At 50.1% G+C, this 18904-nt stretch overlaps 1 protein-coding gene across 1 annotated transcript in view; it reads right to left on the minus strand.

Annotated features, from left to right (window-relative positions):
* Nucleotides 1-14982, minus strand: part of Vwce (von Willebrand factor C and EGF domains) — a 31146-nt gene extending 16164 nt beyond the window's left edge. The window contains 10 exon segments of the mRNA XM_052173067.1: nucleotides 932-1014; nucleotides 2492-2585; nucleotides 2665-3086; nucleotides 4146-4274; nucleotides 5049-5165; nucleotides 8230-8346; nucleotides 11507-11635; nucleotides 12284-12373; nucleotides 12539-12633; nucleotides 14873-14982. Coding sequence (XP_052029027.1) covers nucleotides 932-1014; nucleotides 2492-2585; nucleotides 2665-3086; nucleotides 4146-4274; nucleotides 5049-5165; nucleotides 8230-8346; nucleotides 11507-11635; nucleotides 12284-12373; nucleotides 12539-12633; nucleotides 14873-14982 — 1386 coding nt within the window.
* Between the last annotated feature and the right edge of the window lie 3922 nt (nucleotides 14983-18904).

Raw genomic sequence — 18904 nt, forward strand, 5'->3', positions numbered from 1 at the left:
CTCACCCTGTAGACCAGGCTGGCCTTGAACTCAGAAATCTGCCTGCCTCTGCCTCCCAGAGTGCTAGGATTACAGGTGTGCACCATCACTGCCCGGCCTCCAGCAACTTCTAACATGGGTGGATTCAGTGCCTGTCTTACTACATAAAATTGGGAGACTGCACACAAATTCCTCTTCTCTGTATGCTTAACACACAGGAAGAGCTAGATGGATGCTACTGGCATTCTCTGTGTCCCTGATCATACACCACCCCATCAGCAGTTGTGGCCAGCCCAAAGCCGTGTGTAAAGGTAACCAGAGCACGGCAGCAAGGACTGGTGGACAAGCCTGAAACAGACCTCAGTTCAAACCCCAGCTCCGCCGGCTACCACCCTCCATCTCTGAATCTACAGCGGAGACAGCATCACCCACCCTGCATTTGCTGGGAGCCTCTGGTTAAGAAACAGAGGAAGGGCATCAAGCCTGTGCCTGACACACAGTAGGTGCTCAGAATCAGATTCACCCAGGCAGCATCTGGCACAGTAAATGCTCATGATTACTCTCTGGAGAGTGTGAACTTGCCAGAAGCCAGGGGTTAATGAGGTTGCTCTCTCCCCGATGTGGACACCTTTGTTGTGGTAGTAAATATTTTTGCCTGGAGAAAAACAGCCTCCCTGGGGAAGTTCCTGAGAGAGTTCTACCCTTCCCCTTCCCAAACAAATGGACCCTGTTCTGCCCTGGCTCTCGTATGCACAGCAGATGCCTCCCACGGCCATTGGCCAGAGCTTGGATGCTTCCAACGACCTTCTCAAGCTCAATGGTTTTAGATCCAAAGCCCTGAAGCAAGCTCCCTTCCAAGGAGAAGCTCATCTTCAACATCCAGTCTGTTCCCCCTCCCTGACAACCCCCAAAGGTTAAGAAAACATGTGGTGGCGAATCCCGGGTTGCTTACCAGACAGACACACACAGTGCAGTTCTCCTCAGGAGGTGAAAACACATCCCCTTCGGCTCGGATAGCACCACTGTGAAAGCAGCCTTTGAAAGACAAACAGGTGGGGACATCAGCCTCCTCAAAGGAGAGGAAACCAGGTCTCTACTTTTCCATGTGTAATGCTTCCGGAGCCTTCTCTCACCACCCTGGATGGGCCAGCAGTGGCAGACATAGGTCCCTTGAACTGGGTGGTCTTAGGACCGCTGGCAAACAGCACAGGAGACACATGCAAGATTAGCGGCAGTGGCCTTGAGGGTGTTCCTTGAAGAGTGTCCTGAGGAAACCGGCATTTCATTCCCATCACACAGGACACATTAGGTTGCAAACCTAGAATTCTAGTTTCGTTTACCCAAGTGGCCCTGCCCAAGTCAGATCCCTCTCTGCCCTAAGCTATTCTCACCATAAAATGGATATATCACTGTGCCAAGCAGAGACTGGAAGGGCTCCAAAATCTTGGTTATAAAGAGAACTCAGCTGGGCAGTGGTGACACATGCCTTTAATCCCAGCACTCTGGGAGGCAGAGGCAGGTGGATTTCTGAGTTCGAGGCCAGCCTGGTCTACAGAGTGAGTTCCAGGACAGCCAGGGCTACACAGAGAAACCCTGTCTCAAAAAACCAGAGAGAGAGAGAGAGAGAGAGAGAGAGAGAGAGAGAGAGAGAGAGAGAGAGAGAGAGAGAGAACACAGCTCTTTCCATCAAGGTCCCATACATAGGGGGAACATGGTAGAAAACAGAAATGAGCAATTTAGGCACTGCCTCAGCAAAAAGATTTTTTGGATTTATAGTGCTGTGGATTGAATTAGGATTTACCTCACACACTGTAGGCAATCACAAAGCCCCAGCCCCAGCCCCAGCCTGTGGGAGGAAGGTGAAATGACTATTCTCCAGCAATGTAGGGGCAGGTAGGACAGGAGAAGGAAACAGTTAACAGAATGTATGTGTGCTCAGTGGAAGAAAGGAGGGAAGGAAGGAGGGGGGAAGAAAGGGAGAGGGAGACAAGGAAGGAGGGAAGGGAAGGAAACCGGGAGGGAGGGAGGGAGGGAGGGAGGAAAGAGGAAAGGATAAATGGAAGAAAGGAAGGAAGGAGGGAGTGGGGGAAGGAAGGAGGAAAGGAAGAAAGGAAGAAAGGAAGGAAGGAAGAAGAAAGAAAGAAAGAAAGAAAGAAAGAAAGAAAGAAAGAAAGAAAGAAAGAAAGAAAGAAAGAAAGAAAGAAAGAAAGAAAGAAAGAAAGAAAGAAAGCAGGCAGATAGGAGGCAGGGTGGGCCTGATGAAAGACTCTCCCTGAAGAGCACTTCAGCTTAGACACATGGTTCTCAAAGTGAGATTCCCGCTCAGCAGCAGCAGCAGCAACAGCACAAGGATCTTGTGAGCGCTCAGGCCCCACCCACGAACCTCCAATCAGAATCAGCCCTCCAGGTGACTCCAAGGTGATTGTGGGAGAAGTTGACTAATATATACCCCAGGCTGCAAGAGGCTAGAGGAAGAAAGAGCAGGGCTGTGTTCCTCCCCATCAGCTCTTACCAGTGCAAGACGGGCAGCACTCCCCATCGCTCGGGGGAACTGGATGGGAACAGGTAGAGTCACACCTTACTTCTCCACAGGTCACCTCTCCATCCTGGATGCACAAGCAGGAGTTGCAGCCATGGGCAGACCCTAGACACCCCCCTAGGGCAGCCTGGGGACTTCACACCTACCTGGCACGAACACTGAGAACACCCGGGCTGGTCCCAGCGGCTCCCGGATTCATATGTGGCTCCCAGGTGCCAGCAGGAAGAGGGCCCTACTCCCGGCTTTGGGCTTTCAGGACCCCTAGGTGAGGAAGGGGTCCCTACAGCCTCCCCCTGGAGGAGTGAGGGGCGTCCAAGGGTCCCCAGTGGGGAGGAACTTGGAGCTGGGGTGGATAGCAACTGTGTGGGAAAGAATGTAGGTAGGACCTGGGTGGTAGATGGCTGACTGATTGTTCTAACTCCAGTGGGATATCCTGGGGCCCCTGGAGGAGGGCTGTGTCCTGGGGACAGGGCAGGCAGGCCTGCCTCAGGGAGGAGCAGGGACATCTTAGCAGGATGCTGCCGGGGCTGCAGGATGGCAGATGGGGCCAGAACGGCCTTCGGGAAAGCTGAAATGGAAGCACAGGGTCTCCTGAGGGAGGCAGCAGGGGCAGGAAGTGGGGTTCGAGAGTCCTAAAGAGGTCCACCAGATTCCTAGGCAACATAATGTAACTGACTGTGACCTCCTGAGGCCACGGAGACAGCCACAAGAAGGGAAGAGCACTAATGGGCAAGAAAAGATCCTAAGCCAGTGACAAGGAGGTCCAGTAGCCCCAAGATTCCCTTCCTTTTTTTTTTTTTATTTTATTTTATTTTTATTTTATATGGATAGGGGTTTTGCACGCATGTCTGTGCAACATGTATGTGTAGCGCTTGCAGAGGCTAGAAGAGGGTGTTGGACCTGCTCAGACTGTAGTTACAAAAGGTTGTGAGCCCCTGTGTAGTTTTGGGAATTGACTGTGGTTCTCTGGAAGAGCAGTCTGTGTTTTTTTGTTTGTTTGTTTGTTTGTTTGTTTGTTTTTAATTTTTGGGTTTTTTGAGACAGGGTTTCTCTGTATAGCCCTGGCTATCCTGGAACTCACTCTGTAGACCAGGCTGGCCTCGAACTCAGAAATCTGCCTGCCTCTGCCTCCCAGAGTGCCCGGGATTACAGGCGTGCGCCACCACCGCCCGGCAAGATTCCCTTCCTTAACAGCTACAAGGAAACACAAGTTTTCCTGAGGCTAGCAGCCCTCCAGGGTCCATTCTGGGAACAACTCTCCCCAGCTGCTATGGGCTGGGCTTTCAGTGTGTCCTTGCTTCCCACCTAGCTGTGGCTTCCCCACGGGGGAGCTGGGGCTCAGGATGAGTGGTCAGCAGAGGGTTTCCTCCAGCACTGTAGTCGGCACCTTGGGGGAGGAGGCTCCTGCCCCCACATGAAGACCTGGAAACTGAGCAGGCATTTTCCCTACAGATGAACATCTACTGCTCCTTGCCACAAAGAGGGAGAGTCTCCTTATTACCGTTTAGGGGTTGTTTGTTTTGTTTTTCCTTTTTACCATTTGTAGGCGATGGCTGGGAACAGTGAGAGCGGGCTCCTGTACTGAGAAGGCGGGACTAAGAGCTGGAGGGTGGGGCCTGGGGCTCACCTTCACAGGACACACGGTCAGCTTGAAGCCTGAAACCAGGTCTACAGGTACACAGGAAGCTGCCCACAGTGTTGTAGCAGGTGTGGTGACAAACTCTCCTCTCCTGCGGCCGCCGGCACTCGTTTACATCTGTGGAAGAGCCTTGCTGCCTTACTTTGGCCGTGGAGACCTTTCTCCTCCCATTCCTGGAGGCAAAAGACTGGAAGAGTTCACCTGCAGAACTCTAGAGTCCATCCAGGGCACAGGATGTGACTCCAAATGCTAGGCGTGGGGCTGGTGTCTATGGACAGTATTCTTGGGAGCTTCATGCATCCGGGCGTGGTGGGCATCTCGTCCCAGGACTATTAAGAAGAGCTCAGCCCTGGCGGGGAAGCCCATTTCCAAATCTTCTGCTGCCTGCCATTCCTTTGTAAACAGTGTCTCAGTACTCACTGTGCTGCTCAAAGCAGGTTCAAGACAAATACTTAACCCACTAGTGCAAGATTTATTTTCAAGCTTATGGAACCCCACTTTTGGTTACAGGGATTACCAAACATCTGGAAATTTCTAATGGGCTGAGAAAACAGAAGTTTCCTTCTAAACCAAAGGAACCAAAACATAAAGTACTTTCTTTACCCCAGGAGGCAAAGGCTGCCAAGAAAATGGGTGAGCAGAGAGAAAACCTTGATATGTATCTGGGACAGCAGCGAAGAGACTCTAACAGGTTGGAAGAGGAGATGGCCAGGGAAGGCCCGGCTTGGGGTCTTAAAGGCAGAAAGACACCAATCATGGGATGGGAATGCTCTGAGCAAAGGTTCCACAGGACCAGAAGGTCCAAATGTTGGTCTTCTTAGGTTCCAGACTAACCTGTCCATCTTCCTGATTGGCATCCTAAGTGTACCACCCACCAGCCAAAGATCTCACCTATACAGGAATGTCGGTTGCCATGGAGATGGAAGCCAGCGCGGCAAGAGCACTTATAGCTGCCAATGCTGTTCTTACATCTCTGCTGGCAGGGTGTTCCCAGGCACTCGTCAGTGTCTGTGAGGGGAGAAGACAACGCTGGCCGCCATCTCTTTACAAGACTTGAAATCCTCTCATCCCTGTCACCCAATTCAGGGCCACTCCCATCCCAGCTGATGGTCTCCACCCTCCCCATCTCACCCTAGCCCAGGCTGCCTTATCTCTAGGCTGAGGAACAGATACACACAGCCTCTGTGAGCCCTCTACCTCTGTCTGTGTCCCCTTGGAACCATCTTCCTATGATCTCCAGAAGGTCCTCACCCAAGGCCACTTGTGATGGGCCACTCTCTGCTCCAAACCTCTCAGGGCCCTCCCTTAATAAGCAGCACTCATGGGACCTTTAAACATAGCCGGAGGAGCTGGCAAAATGGCTCAGCAGGTAAAGGTGCCTGCCTCCCTCAAGCTCTGTGCGATCGCTGGGACCCACGTGATGGGAGAGCTCCCGAAAGGTGTTCTCGGACCCCCACATGCACACTTAAATGCCAGAAAAATAAAGAAATGACTGAGGCAAAGGTGCGCGCAGTCACTCCCAGTCCTAAACCTCACTCTTGCTCAGTTTCCCACATCTTCTAGACACGCCCTGTCCTTGCAGGCCTCCGTGTGGGTTCACATTCTGTCTACCCTGAATGTCATACTCTCTTGTCTGGATCTAAAGGAAATATTCTGCACACTTTAAAACCTTCTTTCCGCCGGGGGGGGGGGGGGGGGTGGGGGGAGTGGGGGGGGGGTGGCGCACGCCTTTAATCCCAGCACTTGGGAGACAGAGGCAGACGGATTTTTGAGTTTGAGGCCAGCCTGGTCTACAGAGTGAGTTCCAGGACAGCCAGGGCTACACAGAGAAACCCTGTCTCAAAAAAAACAAAATAAAATAAATAAATAAATAAATAAAACCTTCTTCCTTGGAGCTGGAGAGATGTCTCAGTGGTTAAGAGCACTGACTGCTCTTCCAGAGGTCCTGAGTTCAATTCCCAGCAACCACATGGTGGCTCACAACCCTCTGTAATGGGATCCAGTGCCCTCTTCTGGTGTGTCTGAAGACAGCTACAGTGTACTCATATAAATTAAATAAATCTAAAAAGAAAGAAGGAAAGAAAGGAAGGAAGGAAGGAAGGGAGAGAGAGAGAGAGAAAGAAAGAAAGAAAGAAAGAAAGAAAGAAAGAAAGAAAGAAAGAAAGAAAGAAAGAAAGAAAGAAAGAAAGAAAGAAAAAAAGAAAAGAAAGAAAGAAAGAAAGAAAGAAAGAAAGAAAGAAAGAAAGAAAGAAAGAAAGAAAGAAAGAAAGGAAGAAAGAAAGAAAGGAAGAAAGAAAGAAAATGTCCCACTGCACTGCAATAGCCTAGGCAAGCCTTTGGTACATTTTCTTAAAAAACAACAATAACAACAAAACTTCTTTCTCAGAGCCTCTTGTGTAGAAAATCACATAAGATAAAATCGCCTAGGCTGTTGTTTGAAGCTGCAAGCAAACTAGAAATAACCCACCCACTTGTCAGCACTTGTCAGTGCACACCCATAAAGTACAGAACACTTGCCCTACAGAGAACTGAAAAGCAGTTAAAATAACAAATCAGGTCTGTTTACCTGATGTGGGAAGATCCTTAAGACCAACCAACTGTTCTTGGGAAAGAAAATTGGAAAAGAAACTGGGATCGGACTCCCAGCTCCAATGTGATTGTGGGTAAATTATTTAATTTTGTTAAGCTGCAATGTTCCTATCAATAAAATGGAGATAAACAATACCAACTTCATAATTGTGCAGATAGGAGTCAAAAACACATGGAAAGTGTTTAGCCTGGTACCGGCCTGTGAGTTTGGTAATTGATGTGTCTGCATATATGCATATGTGGTTAAGGGTGGTAGGCAGGCTGGGCATCTAGACTGAAAATCCATGCTGAAGGCCAACTTCCCAAGGTATGTTGGAGGTAGGGCTTTGGGAGATAGGATTAGATGATACCATAAGGATGGGGCTTTAATGATGAATTAATGACCTCAGAAGAGTCACCAGAGCACCCTCTGTCCCTCTCTCTTGCCATCTTGTGAGGACATAGCATCTTCTTCAAGTCAGCGAAATCCACAGCAAAGCCAGTCGGTACCTTGACCTTGGACTCTGCTGTCCAGGGACTGAGAGAACAAATCCCCGTGGCCTAAGCAGCGTTGTATTAGGGTAGGACTAGGAACCAGGGTTCTCTAGGGCGGGCAGGGAACGGTGAGGGGAGAGGGACCCGAGAGTCCCACCATAGCGCTCAAGCTTCTTGTGTTTTGTGAAACTTCCCGTGCAGAGACAATAAAAATGAAGGGGCTTATTTCGTCTCCTCTGCCTCATTCCGTGAGATTGTGATGAGAAGCATCCTCACGTATTTATGCAAATCAAAGTCGCTTGGAAAGAATGACTGTTGTCAAAGATCTCACCCTCTCTGTCGGGTGTGCCGGGGTATACATAGAATCCTCGTACTCGGGAGAGAGGGGCAAGAGAGTGACAGGTGGAAGTCAGACTGGGCTGCACAATAACACTCAGTCTGCAGAAGAGAAAGCAAAGGAAGACACCTTCTCCCTGGGCACCCGCAGCCCTAGTACCTTGTCCCGATCATTCTCTTTCCCAAACCCCCAGACTGGAGGGTGGGTCCTACAGATACCCACAGAGCCCGGACCAGTACCAGGGCAGAAAGACACTACAAACACACTGTGTGACAGAGACTATCACAGGCTCCTCTCACAGTTCCTATGGAAACACTCTCAGCCTGCTGCCCCCCCCCTCCATCTTGGTACCTCTTGCCCTGGGTGCATCTGCCCCTTGTTCTCCCTAAGACCATTCCTTCATTCCCATCTTTCCCTATGACAAAAGCAGAAGAGTGTAGAGTGTCTCAGTTCAGAGCGAGTCCACCATGAATGCTGGGCGTGGGCATAGTGGGACATCCACTACTCAAAGCCTAACTCCATCTCTTCCTAAAAGAATGGCTGCAAGAGAACCTTTGTTCCCCAGTATAGTGAGAGTGGCACAGCATCCTTCCCAGAGGACCATGGCTGGAAATGCATCTTAAGGGACCTGGCAGGGCTTAGAAACCACTCCCAACACCTCTCCCCACTCACCTTGGCAGCTGTGACGATCAGCAGACAGTTGCATGCCTGGCCCACATTCACACACGAAGCCACCTTCTGTGTTCACGCAGTGGCCCTCACAAGATGAGCTTAAACACTCGTCAATGTCTGGGAAAAGACAACCCTTGCACAGCCCATTCTAACCATGACCATGATTCCGGGAAAAGTGACCCTGTGACCCCACATGAAACTTATATGTGGAAGATGCAGCATCAATCTGCAGAGTGCCGTGGCCATAAGCCATGGAGCCCCAGAAAGAGGGGACAAGAAGACAGAGGGACTGGCCCTTACTCTTAACCTATGCAGACAAGTCAGCTGGGGGGGCGGGGGGCGGGGAACAGGACTGAGGCGGAACCAAATGACAGGGTCCAGGGTCCAGCGAACAATGTCATTCTGATGGATGCTCACCAAACACCAGGTGTGAGCAGGACGTTCAGAGAGGGGCCACTGACTGTCAGACCCAGTGAGGGTGACATATGCACTGCTCAGAAATGAGCTGCCACAACAGGTGCATCCTGAGAGAAAGAGTGTGGGGCTAGGAGAACCAGGAGCATCAACAGAGGCCTGTGTGGGTGGGGAAGGATTTGAGAGTTTAGGGGATAGCAGCTGGGCTCCATCCCACACGCACTTCACGGCAGGCACGCTACATATAAATAAATGGGGAGGGGGTTGCCATGATGAAACACATTTACCTTTGAATACTAAGCTAAAATTTAGTTTTAAACTCTAGGAACTGTAGCTGGTCTTTGTTTCTTTGTGGGTTCTTCTTTTTCCCACCCTTTAGGTTTCATCCCCTAACACTCGACAGGAGACAAAGAAGAAGAGGAGAGGGGAGGGGAGGAGAGGAGAGGAGAACCTTTGGATCTAATTTCTTTCCCCGCCATTCCGCCATTCCTCCCAGTATACAGCCTAGTCCCTTCGAACATTTCTCCCAACTGTTCCTCCCACCGTTCCCCAGCGCCTGCCTCAATAGTCCCTCCTCCCAGTCTCCCCCACACTAGCAGCTCCTCACTGTAACAGCTGTGCCAGCCTCTGCTCAGCTCAGCTCCTACTGTCTCCTAACCGCATCGGCACCAATCGCCTCCTCTCTGCTAGAGCAATTCCCCTCCAGATCTCCCTCCAACAGTTTTGAACAAGAATCATTTCTGGGCCAGCTCTAACTCCAGGTGATACTTTGTCTCTCTGGTGCAGTCCCTGGGGATGAACCTATTTGTTCTCCCTTTTCTTGACATTTTTCTTCCACTTTTTGATTCCCAAGTTTCTCCATTTCCACCTGTATTTTTTTTTCCAGTTGCCCAGCCAATTTTTCAACATTTGCTGCTGACAACCATGTGGGGCATGTCCCAACAGCCTCAGCAAACACCCTGAGTGAGAAACAAAGGCAGCTGGGAGAGAGTCGGTCAGTGAGAACAGGCGGCTGGGGCAGAAAATACAGTGTGGAGACAGTTGACCCAGGGGGAGTGACCCTAAGCAGAGAGAACAGTTGTTACAGTGCAAGAAATTGGATTCAGGGCTCCAGGGCTCTCTGTCTCTCTCTCTCTCTCTCTCTCTCTCTCTCTCTCTCTTCTTTCTTCTTCTTTGTCTCCTATCTAGTGTTACAGGATGAAACCAGGGATAAAGGGTGGGAAAAAAGAAGAACTACACCGTAGCAAAGACAGCTATAAGGAGTTTTTACCTTGTTTTATAGAGCACACATATAAGCCTTACATACACATTTATACATAAGAGCATTACATGCCCAATAAAGGAACAGAGAGAGCATTTCATTGTATTAGTAATGCTCAGGTTAGGACTCCACAAAGCATTCATTTTCAACGTCCCACTTACTTTCAAATGCTTCCAAATGAATTCTCAGTTACTTTACTATTCACTGAAAGAACAGTAAATGTTACTGTTAAAACTTCAAAAAGGGCATCTGGGGTGGTGGAGTGGAGCACTCCTTTAAACCCCAGGACTTGGGAGGCAGAGGCAGGTGGATCTGTGAGTATGAGACCAACCTGGTCTGCAGAGTTTCATCTCTCAAACCAAACCAAACCAAATCAAACCAAACCAAACCAAACCAGAACCGACAAACCTCCAAAGGGGGAAGGGAGGTTCAGTTGATAAGGCGGCTACTGTGGGAGCAGCCTTACACCTCAGACACCCCAGCATGCACATAAATGCTGGAGGATTCAGGGCACCGAGACAGCTGAGCCCTCAGAACTTATTAGCCGGCCCAGCCAAATGAATGAGCTCTAGGTTTAATGATTCCCAAACTAAGGTAGAAGGCGATGGAGGCAGGCAGTGTTAATTCTGGCTCCACATGCCTCAGGTCACACACACAGGCACTCAGACACACCACACATACAAAAACAAACAGAAAAACCAAAGCCACCTACAGCCAGGCTTTTGTCTCTTAAGAGATGGACAAGAAACTGGTCACAGTAACCAATCACCTCTGGCAAAAGTCACACACTCTGCCTATAATGACTTTTAAAACCAAGAAAAGAGCAGGGCAGTGGTGGCACACGCCTTTAATCCCAGCACTTGGGAAGCAGAGGCAGGCAGGTGGATTTCTGAGTTCAAGGCCAGCCTGGTCTACAGAGTGAGTTCCAGGACATCCAGGACTATACAGAGAAACCCTCTCTCAAAAAACAAACAAAAAAAAAAATCAAGAAAAGAAATCATAGGGGCTGGGAAGATGGTTCAGCCGCTTAGAGTACTTGTTCTTGCAGAGGATCCGGGTTCGATTCCCACCTCCCACATGGCAGCATCAGTTCCAAGGGATCTGATGACTTCTGGCCTCTTAGGACACTCACTACACACATATGGTACATGTACATGTAGATAAAACACCAATACACATAAAATAACTTTTAAAAATTTAAACCATCCCAATATTTAAAAAGACAAAACAAATAATGCTTTGGCAAAAATAATTACTGAGTTTTAGTTCCCTTCGCTTTGAAATGCCAGCTGACTCCAGTCCTGGTTCCGAGCCAGCACCGTGGACTTTCTTACTCAATGCCCCTATTATATCGGAGCTGTCTTTGTCCTTGTCTCCCAGCCCCATATCTGGAAGCTCCCTGATAGCAGCCACAGTTTGATCACCTGTCGCCTCAATCCCGGCTCTGCTCCTGTCCACGAGTACATGTGTGATAACAGGAGAAATATATCCTCCCGTTGCATGCCTCCTCAGTCTCTCTTCCAGGTCCTGGACTCTAGCTGGCTGGGGGCGGGGAGAAGATACCATTCCACCTTCCCCTTGCCCTCCCCCCACTTCTCTCACCGGCACACCGAACACCAACAGCCGTCTCAGTCATCAAGAAACCCACAGGGCACACTCGGGCTACCTCCCGACAGCCACCGTGGTTACAGGTGAGATCACAGCCATACTCTCCGCAGGATTCGTGGGCTTCTAAAACAAACAGCACAGGGGTGTGTGTCAACACAGCAGCATGGCCAGTGTCAACCTGATGTCTCGGGCTTCTCAGCATTCTGTGGCAGGGTGGGGCTTCCCAGCCACCTTTACTAGGCACTAGCCTTGTTGATGGCTAATTCAACTTCACAAGATCTTGAATCAACTAGGAGAGAGCCTCTGGTCATGTCTCTGAAGGAGTTCTAGACTGGGCTGAGATGGGGAGACACACTAACTGTGGAAGGTTGGGAGCCTACCGAACTAATGAGAAAGAGAGCCAGCACCGGGGTTCAAATCTTTCTGCTTCTTGCCTGTGCAGTGTGAACAGCTGCCTCACTCTTCTGGCACCATGCCTTCTCCACCCGGATACACTGTTCACTTGAACTCTGAGCCAAAATTAACCTTTCCTCCATCAGGTTGCTTCTATCAATTATTTCATCACAGTCGCAACAAATGTAGCTAATATATCCTGGGACCCAGGAAAGGCAAAACTTCTTTGTCTCAGTGGTCAGATAGGTATGGAAATGCCTACCAAACAAGGTGTCTTGAAGATGCCAAGCTAGAACCTATCTCAAGTCCCCAATGCCAGGAACAGAATCTTCATATTATTTTCTTAGTCCCCCAGCCGCCATTGTCCATCCCAGTTACCTGGGCAAGTGGCCCCTTGCTCTCCATCCTGGCAGGAGCAGACATTGGGGGCGATGCAGATGCCACTCCCACAGCCAAAGGAGCAGAGGGCTGAGAGGAAAGACGTAACTGAGAGAGAGAGCAGGCACTGGCAATGCGCAGCCCCTGTGTGTACTGAGAAGGCTTGGGTCACGGGGGTGGGTGGGTACTTTCACAGGGTACAATGCCCACTGCCCATGGAAGGGGCCCAGCCAGGGGGGGTGGGTGGGTACTTACGCAAGGTACAATGCCCGCTGCCCATGGAAGGGGCCCAGCCAGGGCAGCAGCCACTCCCAAAGCCAGAGAGGCAGACATGGGGCCCCAAACGACGTCTGCAAAAAAAAGAGAGCACTCTCCACAATTTGTATGATGAGAGCAAGAGACGCTCCCAACTCATCCACTGGTCTAAATGACCCACAATCTCCCCCCAGCCCAGTGCAGCATCGGGGTGGCTGCTTTGGAACCTGTCTTCTCATCACTCAGGTGGCTGAGACAGGAGGATCACAAGTTTGAGGCCTGTCTGGGCTACCTAATGTGCTCAGAGCCATCTTGAACTATATGGTTTTTGTTGCTGTTGTTTTGGTTTGCTGGTCTGAGACTTGCTATATAGACCAGGCTGGTCTGGAACTCACAGGGATTCACCTGCACTTTTCTGAGTGTTGGGATTGAGGGTGTGTACACCGCACCCAGAAATAAAACATCTAACACACTCATTCTTATCCCTCACTCGGGTCTTTTGTTCACATCTTCTTCCCCAAAGCCCTCTCGCTGACCTTAGCTTGTCTACTGTTCTCCACCATCCTTTCCAGGACACTTGCTTATTTATTAATTTCATGGCATCTTCACTGTCCATACCCTCTTCACTCTCTGGTGACAAGGGCTTCTTATCTGTTCAGTTCTACATCTAAAGCACCTCATAACTGTTCAATTGGTAAAGGAAGAAATCAGGTCTGAGAGGCATTTCCCTAGGATGCGAACGAGGTACCTAAGGCTTGGCCCTACCCACTGGGGCTTCAGGTGACCCGGAGCCAGTGTCTAAAATGTCAAAATGTCAGGCAGTAAAGCCATGAATATGATATTGCCCTCGCTTTTATAGGACAGCCAAGACCCAGGAGCTCCATGGGGACTCTGGGAGGGCTTCTGGAGCCTTGAAGAGAGTCAGGGGAGGGTCACTGGAAGGACAGCTCCCCTGCCGCATGAGAAAGAAGACCAGAGATTTGGTATGAAAAGGAGGAAGGAGAAGCCAATACAGACAGGTGGGACAGCCCGAGCATAGGCTAGAGGGGAGATTAACAAGGGTTCGAACTCCTGGAGCCATGGAGCAATGAATCCAGGCACAGCAATAAGCACCAGATGCCTTTCCCCACATACTCAGAGCTGATGGAAATTTCATCCCACCCACCAGAACACCTCTGTGCCGGTCCATGTGTCAGACACAGATGATACAGGATAAGACAAAGTTGCCTGGCTCTTAGGGTTAATACTCGGTGTCAACTGTGGAAACCTAAGGGGAACCATGACAGTATAGAAAAGTTTGCTGGGGACCGTCCTGGGGCCAAGTCCTTTTCCCTCTCATTAGTCAAAACCAGTGAAGACAAACCAGACCGACAGTGCTGTCACACATAGAAACGATGGTAGCCACAGCTGAGGAGAGTCTGGCGGCGGAGATCCACAGGACAACTAAATAGCTAAGCCGAAGGGGGCTCTGAAAGGGGCGTGAGGTGCCATCGAGGTGGTAAATGGTAAGGTGCCTGTGGAAGCTGGTGGAGTCCCACCTGAGATAGGCAGGGCTAGGGTGCCCACCACAAAGCCCCAAGGAACTTTTTGTGTGTGGCATAGTGATGCCAGGAAGACAGGTGGTGGGAGATCTGTAGGAACTGCAAGAGTTGCAGAACCCACGTGCTGAGCAGTGAGCCCTTCCTTCAGGGCTGCCCCTGCTGTGCGCCCCTGGGAAGATGTGGCCGAGGGCCAGGCCACCCGCTGACAACGTGTTCCCTTGCTCTAAGCACCACGCACACACAATCCCCACTCCCTCGTCACCTCTTGGTGGTAGAGAACTTAGACACACTTAGGGAAACTGGCTGGGTTTGGAAAGACACTCCTCCCCGCCTGCAGCCTCCCGCCTCCCCAGCCTGTGCACACATGCGCAGATACCAAAACGTAACCCTGAGCCACCGGTGGCTCCAAGGTCCACCGGGTGCAGAGAGCAAGAGACACTGAGAAAACCCCCAACCACAAGGCAACGTGTGCAGAAGCAGAGGAGGGCCCGCTCCGCCAAGGAAGAAAGCCAGACAGTTGAGAACAAATGGCATGTGCTGGGGTCCCCTAGCAGAGGGTCAGCCTTAGTACAAGATTCACTTGGAGCCGGGATCTCCATCTCCCAGATTCTGTAGTCAGAGCAGTTCCCAGCCAGGGCCACCCAATTGGCACAAACTACTATCTCTTTGTCCAGACCCCTGGTGTGCCCACGCCACAGAGGATACAGGTCCAGCAGCTGCCCTCTGCCAGTGCCTTACAGCTCCACACCGTGGCGCTCGAAGGCTGGGCCGCTGAGAGACACCGGGCTCTTACCTCTCCGCAGAGTAGTGCCCAGTCGCCTTCCTCCCGGTGTAGCCTCGGGCCGAAGACCCCAGCAACGGGATCAAGATGTAGGCAACATGGAACAACAGTCTAGCCCACATGACTGGCAGCAGAGGTCCTGGACTCTACTGCGCTCAGGCCCCGCACCGGGGAGGGGGCTACCGACCTTGTCCCTCCTCCTGGAAGCGATCTGATTCCCCCACAGCTGGCAGGGGCTGAGAACGACGAGAAGAGGGCTGGTGTTTAGTGGAGGACTGCCTAGGCGGGTGGGGGTGGGGGGTCCTTGCACCTTGGAAAGAAACACACAAAAGGAGCGCCGCTGCCGGTGCCTCTCCGGGAGGCGTGGAGCCTGGGGCGGGAGCAAAGATCAGGGACCCCGAGGGCGGGGTTTCACCCTCGGCCCACACCCCCAGCCTGGGTTTGGGAGTCGCTTTCCACAGAATGACTGAAGGCTTCACACCAAGTTGGAAAGAAACTTCAGGAACAAGGTTTTTGGGTTTCCATAGAATCCAGTCTGTATTCTCAGTAGGTGAGACGTGTGGGCTCTCAAACCCAGGGCACTGAAACTAGGCAGTTTTGACTCTCTCCAAACCTACCAGATGGTCAGGATAGTGTATTGGCGGTTTAGTCTGCTTCCTTGCCAAAGGACATTTGTCTGTTTTGAACCCACAGCCTACCTGGTGGAAGTCAAATGGTTGAGTGCACAGCTTCCTAGATCAACTGGAAGTAAGAAAGCAGTGGGCAGTTGGCAAGGGAACCAGGAGCACCGAACTGGCCCCTTCGAAATTGGCCTAGGCTAGAAAGAGGTTTAGGCTGAATAATATAGAGCAAAATGACAGAACTGAGAAAGATCTAGCTGGGAAGAGGAGCTAAAAGAAGGGTGGAGTTTTACCTTGTTCTGGTGGCATGGGCCCTGCCTAACTCTACCCAGACTGGATTAGTCAAGCTTTGGTGTAAAGACTCCTAGGAATAAGAACCTCACTGCCTTTAAAAATCAGCTAAGCTAGTTTTTAAAAACCACATTTTCAGAAAATGTCTGTACTTCCCAAATGAGCCTAAATCCTTTTGTTCTGCCTCAGGCTAATCCCAAGATTATCCAAATTGAGCCCGGCAGTGGTGGCGCACACCTGTAATCCCAGCACTCTGGGAGGCAGAGGCAGGCAGATTTCTGAGTTCGAGGCCAGCCTGGTCTACAGAGTGAGTTCCAGGACAGCCAGGGCTATACAGAGAAACCATATCTTGAAAAAAACCAAATCCAAAACAACAACAACAAAAAGTTTATCCAAATTGGTGGCCACTGGTGAACATTATGACCTGGATGCTAGGTGTCATCCCACAGACATTTTCCTTTCCATTTCTGAGCAAATGTTAACTTGGGTGTTTGATGCTTGTTGGTCCCCGACCCTTAATTTGCAGTAAGAGGAAAACTTCAAGTACTCTTGGATGTTGAGGTGTCATGGCTAATCATTATTTTCAACTTGAACGGATTTAGAAGCATCTAGGAAATAAACCTTTGTGTGTGTCGGAGCTGTTTCCATTACAGTTTATCTGACTTGTAAAGACCCATCCTAAGTGGGAGTGGCATTGTCACGTGGGCTGGGCCAACCGTAAACTGAGAGCCAACATTCATGTTTCTCCACTGCAGCGCCATGCTTTCCAGCCATGATGGCTGCACCTGTGAGCACATAACCCTTCCTCCCTTGCTTGTTTTTATGGGGGTTACTCTGCCATAACAAGTAACTAGCTGTTGGCATAACAAACTGCCAGCCATCTCTCTACTTAACCCATGTGGCTGAACCCAAACTTACCGTTGGTCCTGTATCTCATCTTGTTTGGGCCCGTTCTATTATCTAGTCACGTTCACAGCACACATACTGCTGAAGACGAATGCGACTTCTCTGTAACTACACATTCAGAGTCCTAAGGACCTTCAGACTCCTTTAGACTCCTTGGGGTCTTTCTTGCCTGGAGAAGGCAGAGGCTACGCTTGCTACTGTCACAAGACAGGCATCCTTCCTCCCCTGGGAGGCTACCTCTGAAACCACTACACACAGGATAAATCCCCTTACTGCAGCCTTCATGGCTCACCAGACATTTGTTGCTTACCACCCAGCATACCTCTGCCACCCCACAGTCCTCTGCAGAACTCACTCCCTAGCAGGTGGAGATCAAAATCCTCATCTCCCTCGTATAGATTTCTGGATATAAAAAGCAGGAAATTCCAGCTAGAGGCCCCTGAACCCTCCTCTGAGCCGGCCCAGCATTTCCTCTCCCGCTGCTGTCTTCATCTCCTGGCATGGACCTTCCCATCCAATCAGCTGTTCGATCCTCCAGCTTCATTTGCTCTTCCTTGCCCTGCTCAGTCCTGGGGCTTGAGTCTTTCGTGTATCTGCTCATCTTCAAGGACTGCTGCTTGTCCTGTGCTTCCTCCTCATTTCTGTGGCTTACCCTTCACTGAGTAAATGATCCAAGACGTTAGCTGCAGGACTCAGGCTTTGTTTGAGGCCCTTCCAAACGGCCATGTGATATGAATTAGTTTCTAGTACTCTCTCCAAGGACTCCTTCTTTGGAGGCCTGGGAGTAAAGTATCAGTGCCTGCATGGAAGGGCCTGCCTGTCCAGTTGGTTGGAGATCTCTGGCGATGACCTTTCATGCTGAGAAGTGATAAATGGTATTTAAGAGGGGATTTGGGGGGCGGGGAGGGCTGGAGAGATGGCACACCAGTTAAGAGCACTGACTGCTCTTCCAAAGGTCCCGAGTTCAAATCCCAGCAACCACAGGGTGGCTCACAACCATCCATAATGAGATCTGACACCCTTTTCTGGAGTGACTAAAGACAGCTACAGCATACTTACATATAATAAATAAATCTTAAAAAAAAGGAGGGGGGATTTGGGGAGTGTCCAGCAACTGAAGGTTTCTGGAATTCAGTCTCAAGTAAATATATACAATAAATACATACAAATAAACGAGACAGACTTTCATGTATCATATTGTAGCCATGTTTAGTCCATTCTCATCCCCAAATAAATCATTTTTACCACCTCCTCTCTTCTCTCTGTAAGGGACAGAAGTGTTCACAAATAGGACAGACAGCCTATGACTCAGAACTGACTGTGAAGCCTTGCTGGAGTGAGTTTGACTGCATGAAGATACAGTGGTAGCAATCCAGTCTAAGGATCCAGAACCTGAGCAGGTGACTGTAGAAAACAAAGCAGCAATGAAGCAATGACTTTAGGGACAGACACTTGACAGCATGCCCAATGCTGGCTGAGATAGATGTTTGCCCTTTGTAAGGTAGAACCTCTCAAAATTATAGCTTAAATCCCCAATTCTCCAAACATCTTATCAAAGCTTGGTCTTTTGTTTTTGCTTTTCAAGAAAGGATTTCTCTGTATAGCCCTGGAACTATGTAGATCAGGGTGGCCTCGAACTTGAGATCCAAGTGCCACTGTTGAGATTTGTGCCAATGCAGCCTAGCTCATAGGCTGGTCTTAAAGGAGCCACGGAGTATGTGTAGGATCAAGCCTCTACTACTGGGATAGAACATTCCTTATTCCCAAAGGAAGAACAGAGATTTGCCGGGCAGTGATGGCACACGCCTTTAATCCCAGTACCTGGGAGGAAGAGGCAGAGGCAGGTGGATTTCTGAGGCCAGCCTAGTCTTCAGAGTTCCAGGACAGCCAAGGCTACACAGAGAAACCTTGCCTCAGGGGAAAAAAAAAAAAAGAAGAAAAAGAAAAAGGAAAAAAAAAGAACAGAGACTCCATACAGTACCAAAGGGTGACTCTCAAACATGTACCATTCCTATACAGAGAGGTCAAAAGCAGTACAGGCTCTATTCAACCGACCAGAGAAATAAAATAAGATCCAACATAAGGAGCTGGAGATATACTCAGCTGTTAAGAGCATACATTGCTTTTGCAGAGGACCAGTTTGGTTCTGGTCCTCTCAGACCTTACAACCTGACAACTCACAATCTGACACCCTCTTCTGGCCTTCATAGACACCTGCACTAATATG

The sequence above is a fragment of the Apodemus sylvaticus genome, chromosome 1, assembly GCF_947179515.1.
Source record: "Apodemus sylvaticus chromosome 1, mApoSyl1.1, whole genome shotgun sequence".
In the NCBI taxonomy this organism is placed as follows: Eukaryota; Metazoa; Chordata; class Mammalia; order Rodentia; family Muridae; genus Apodemus; species Apodemus sylvaticus.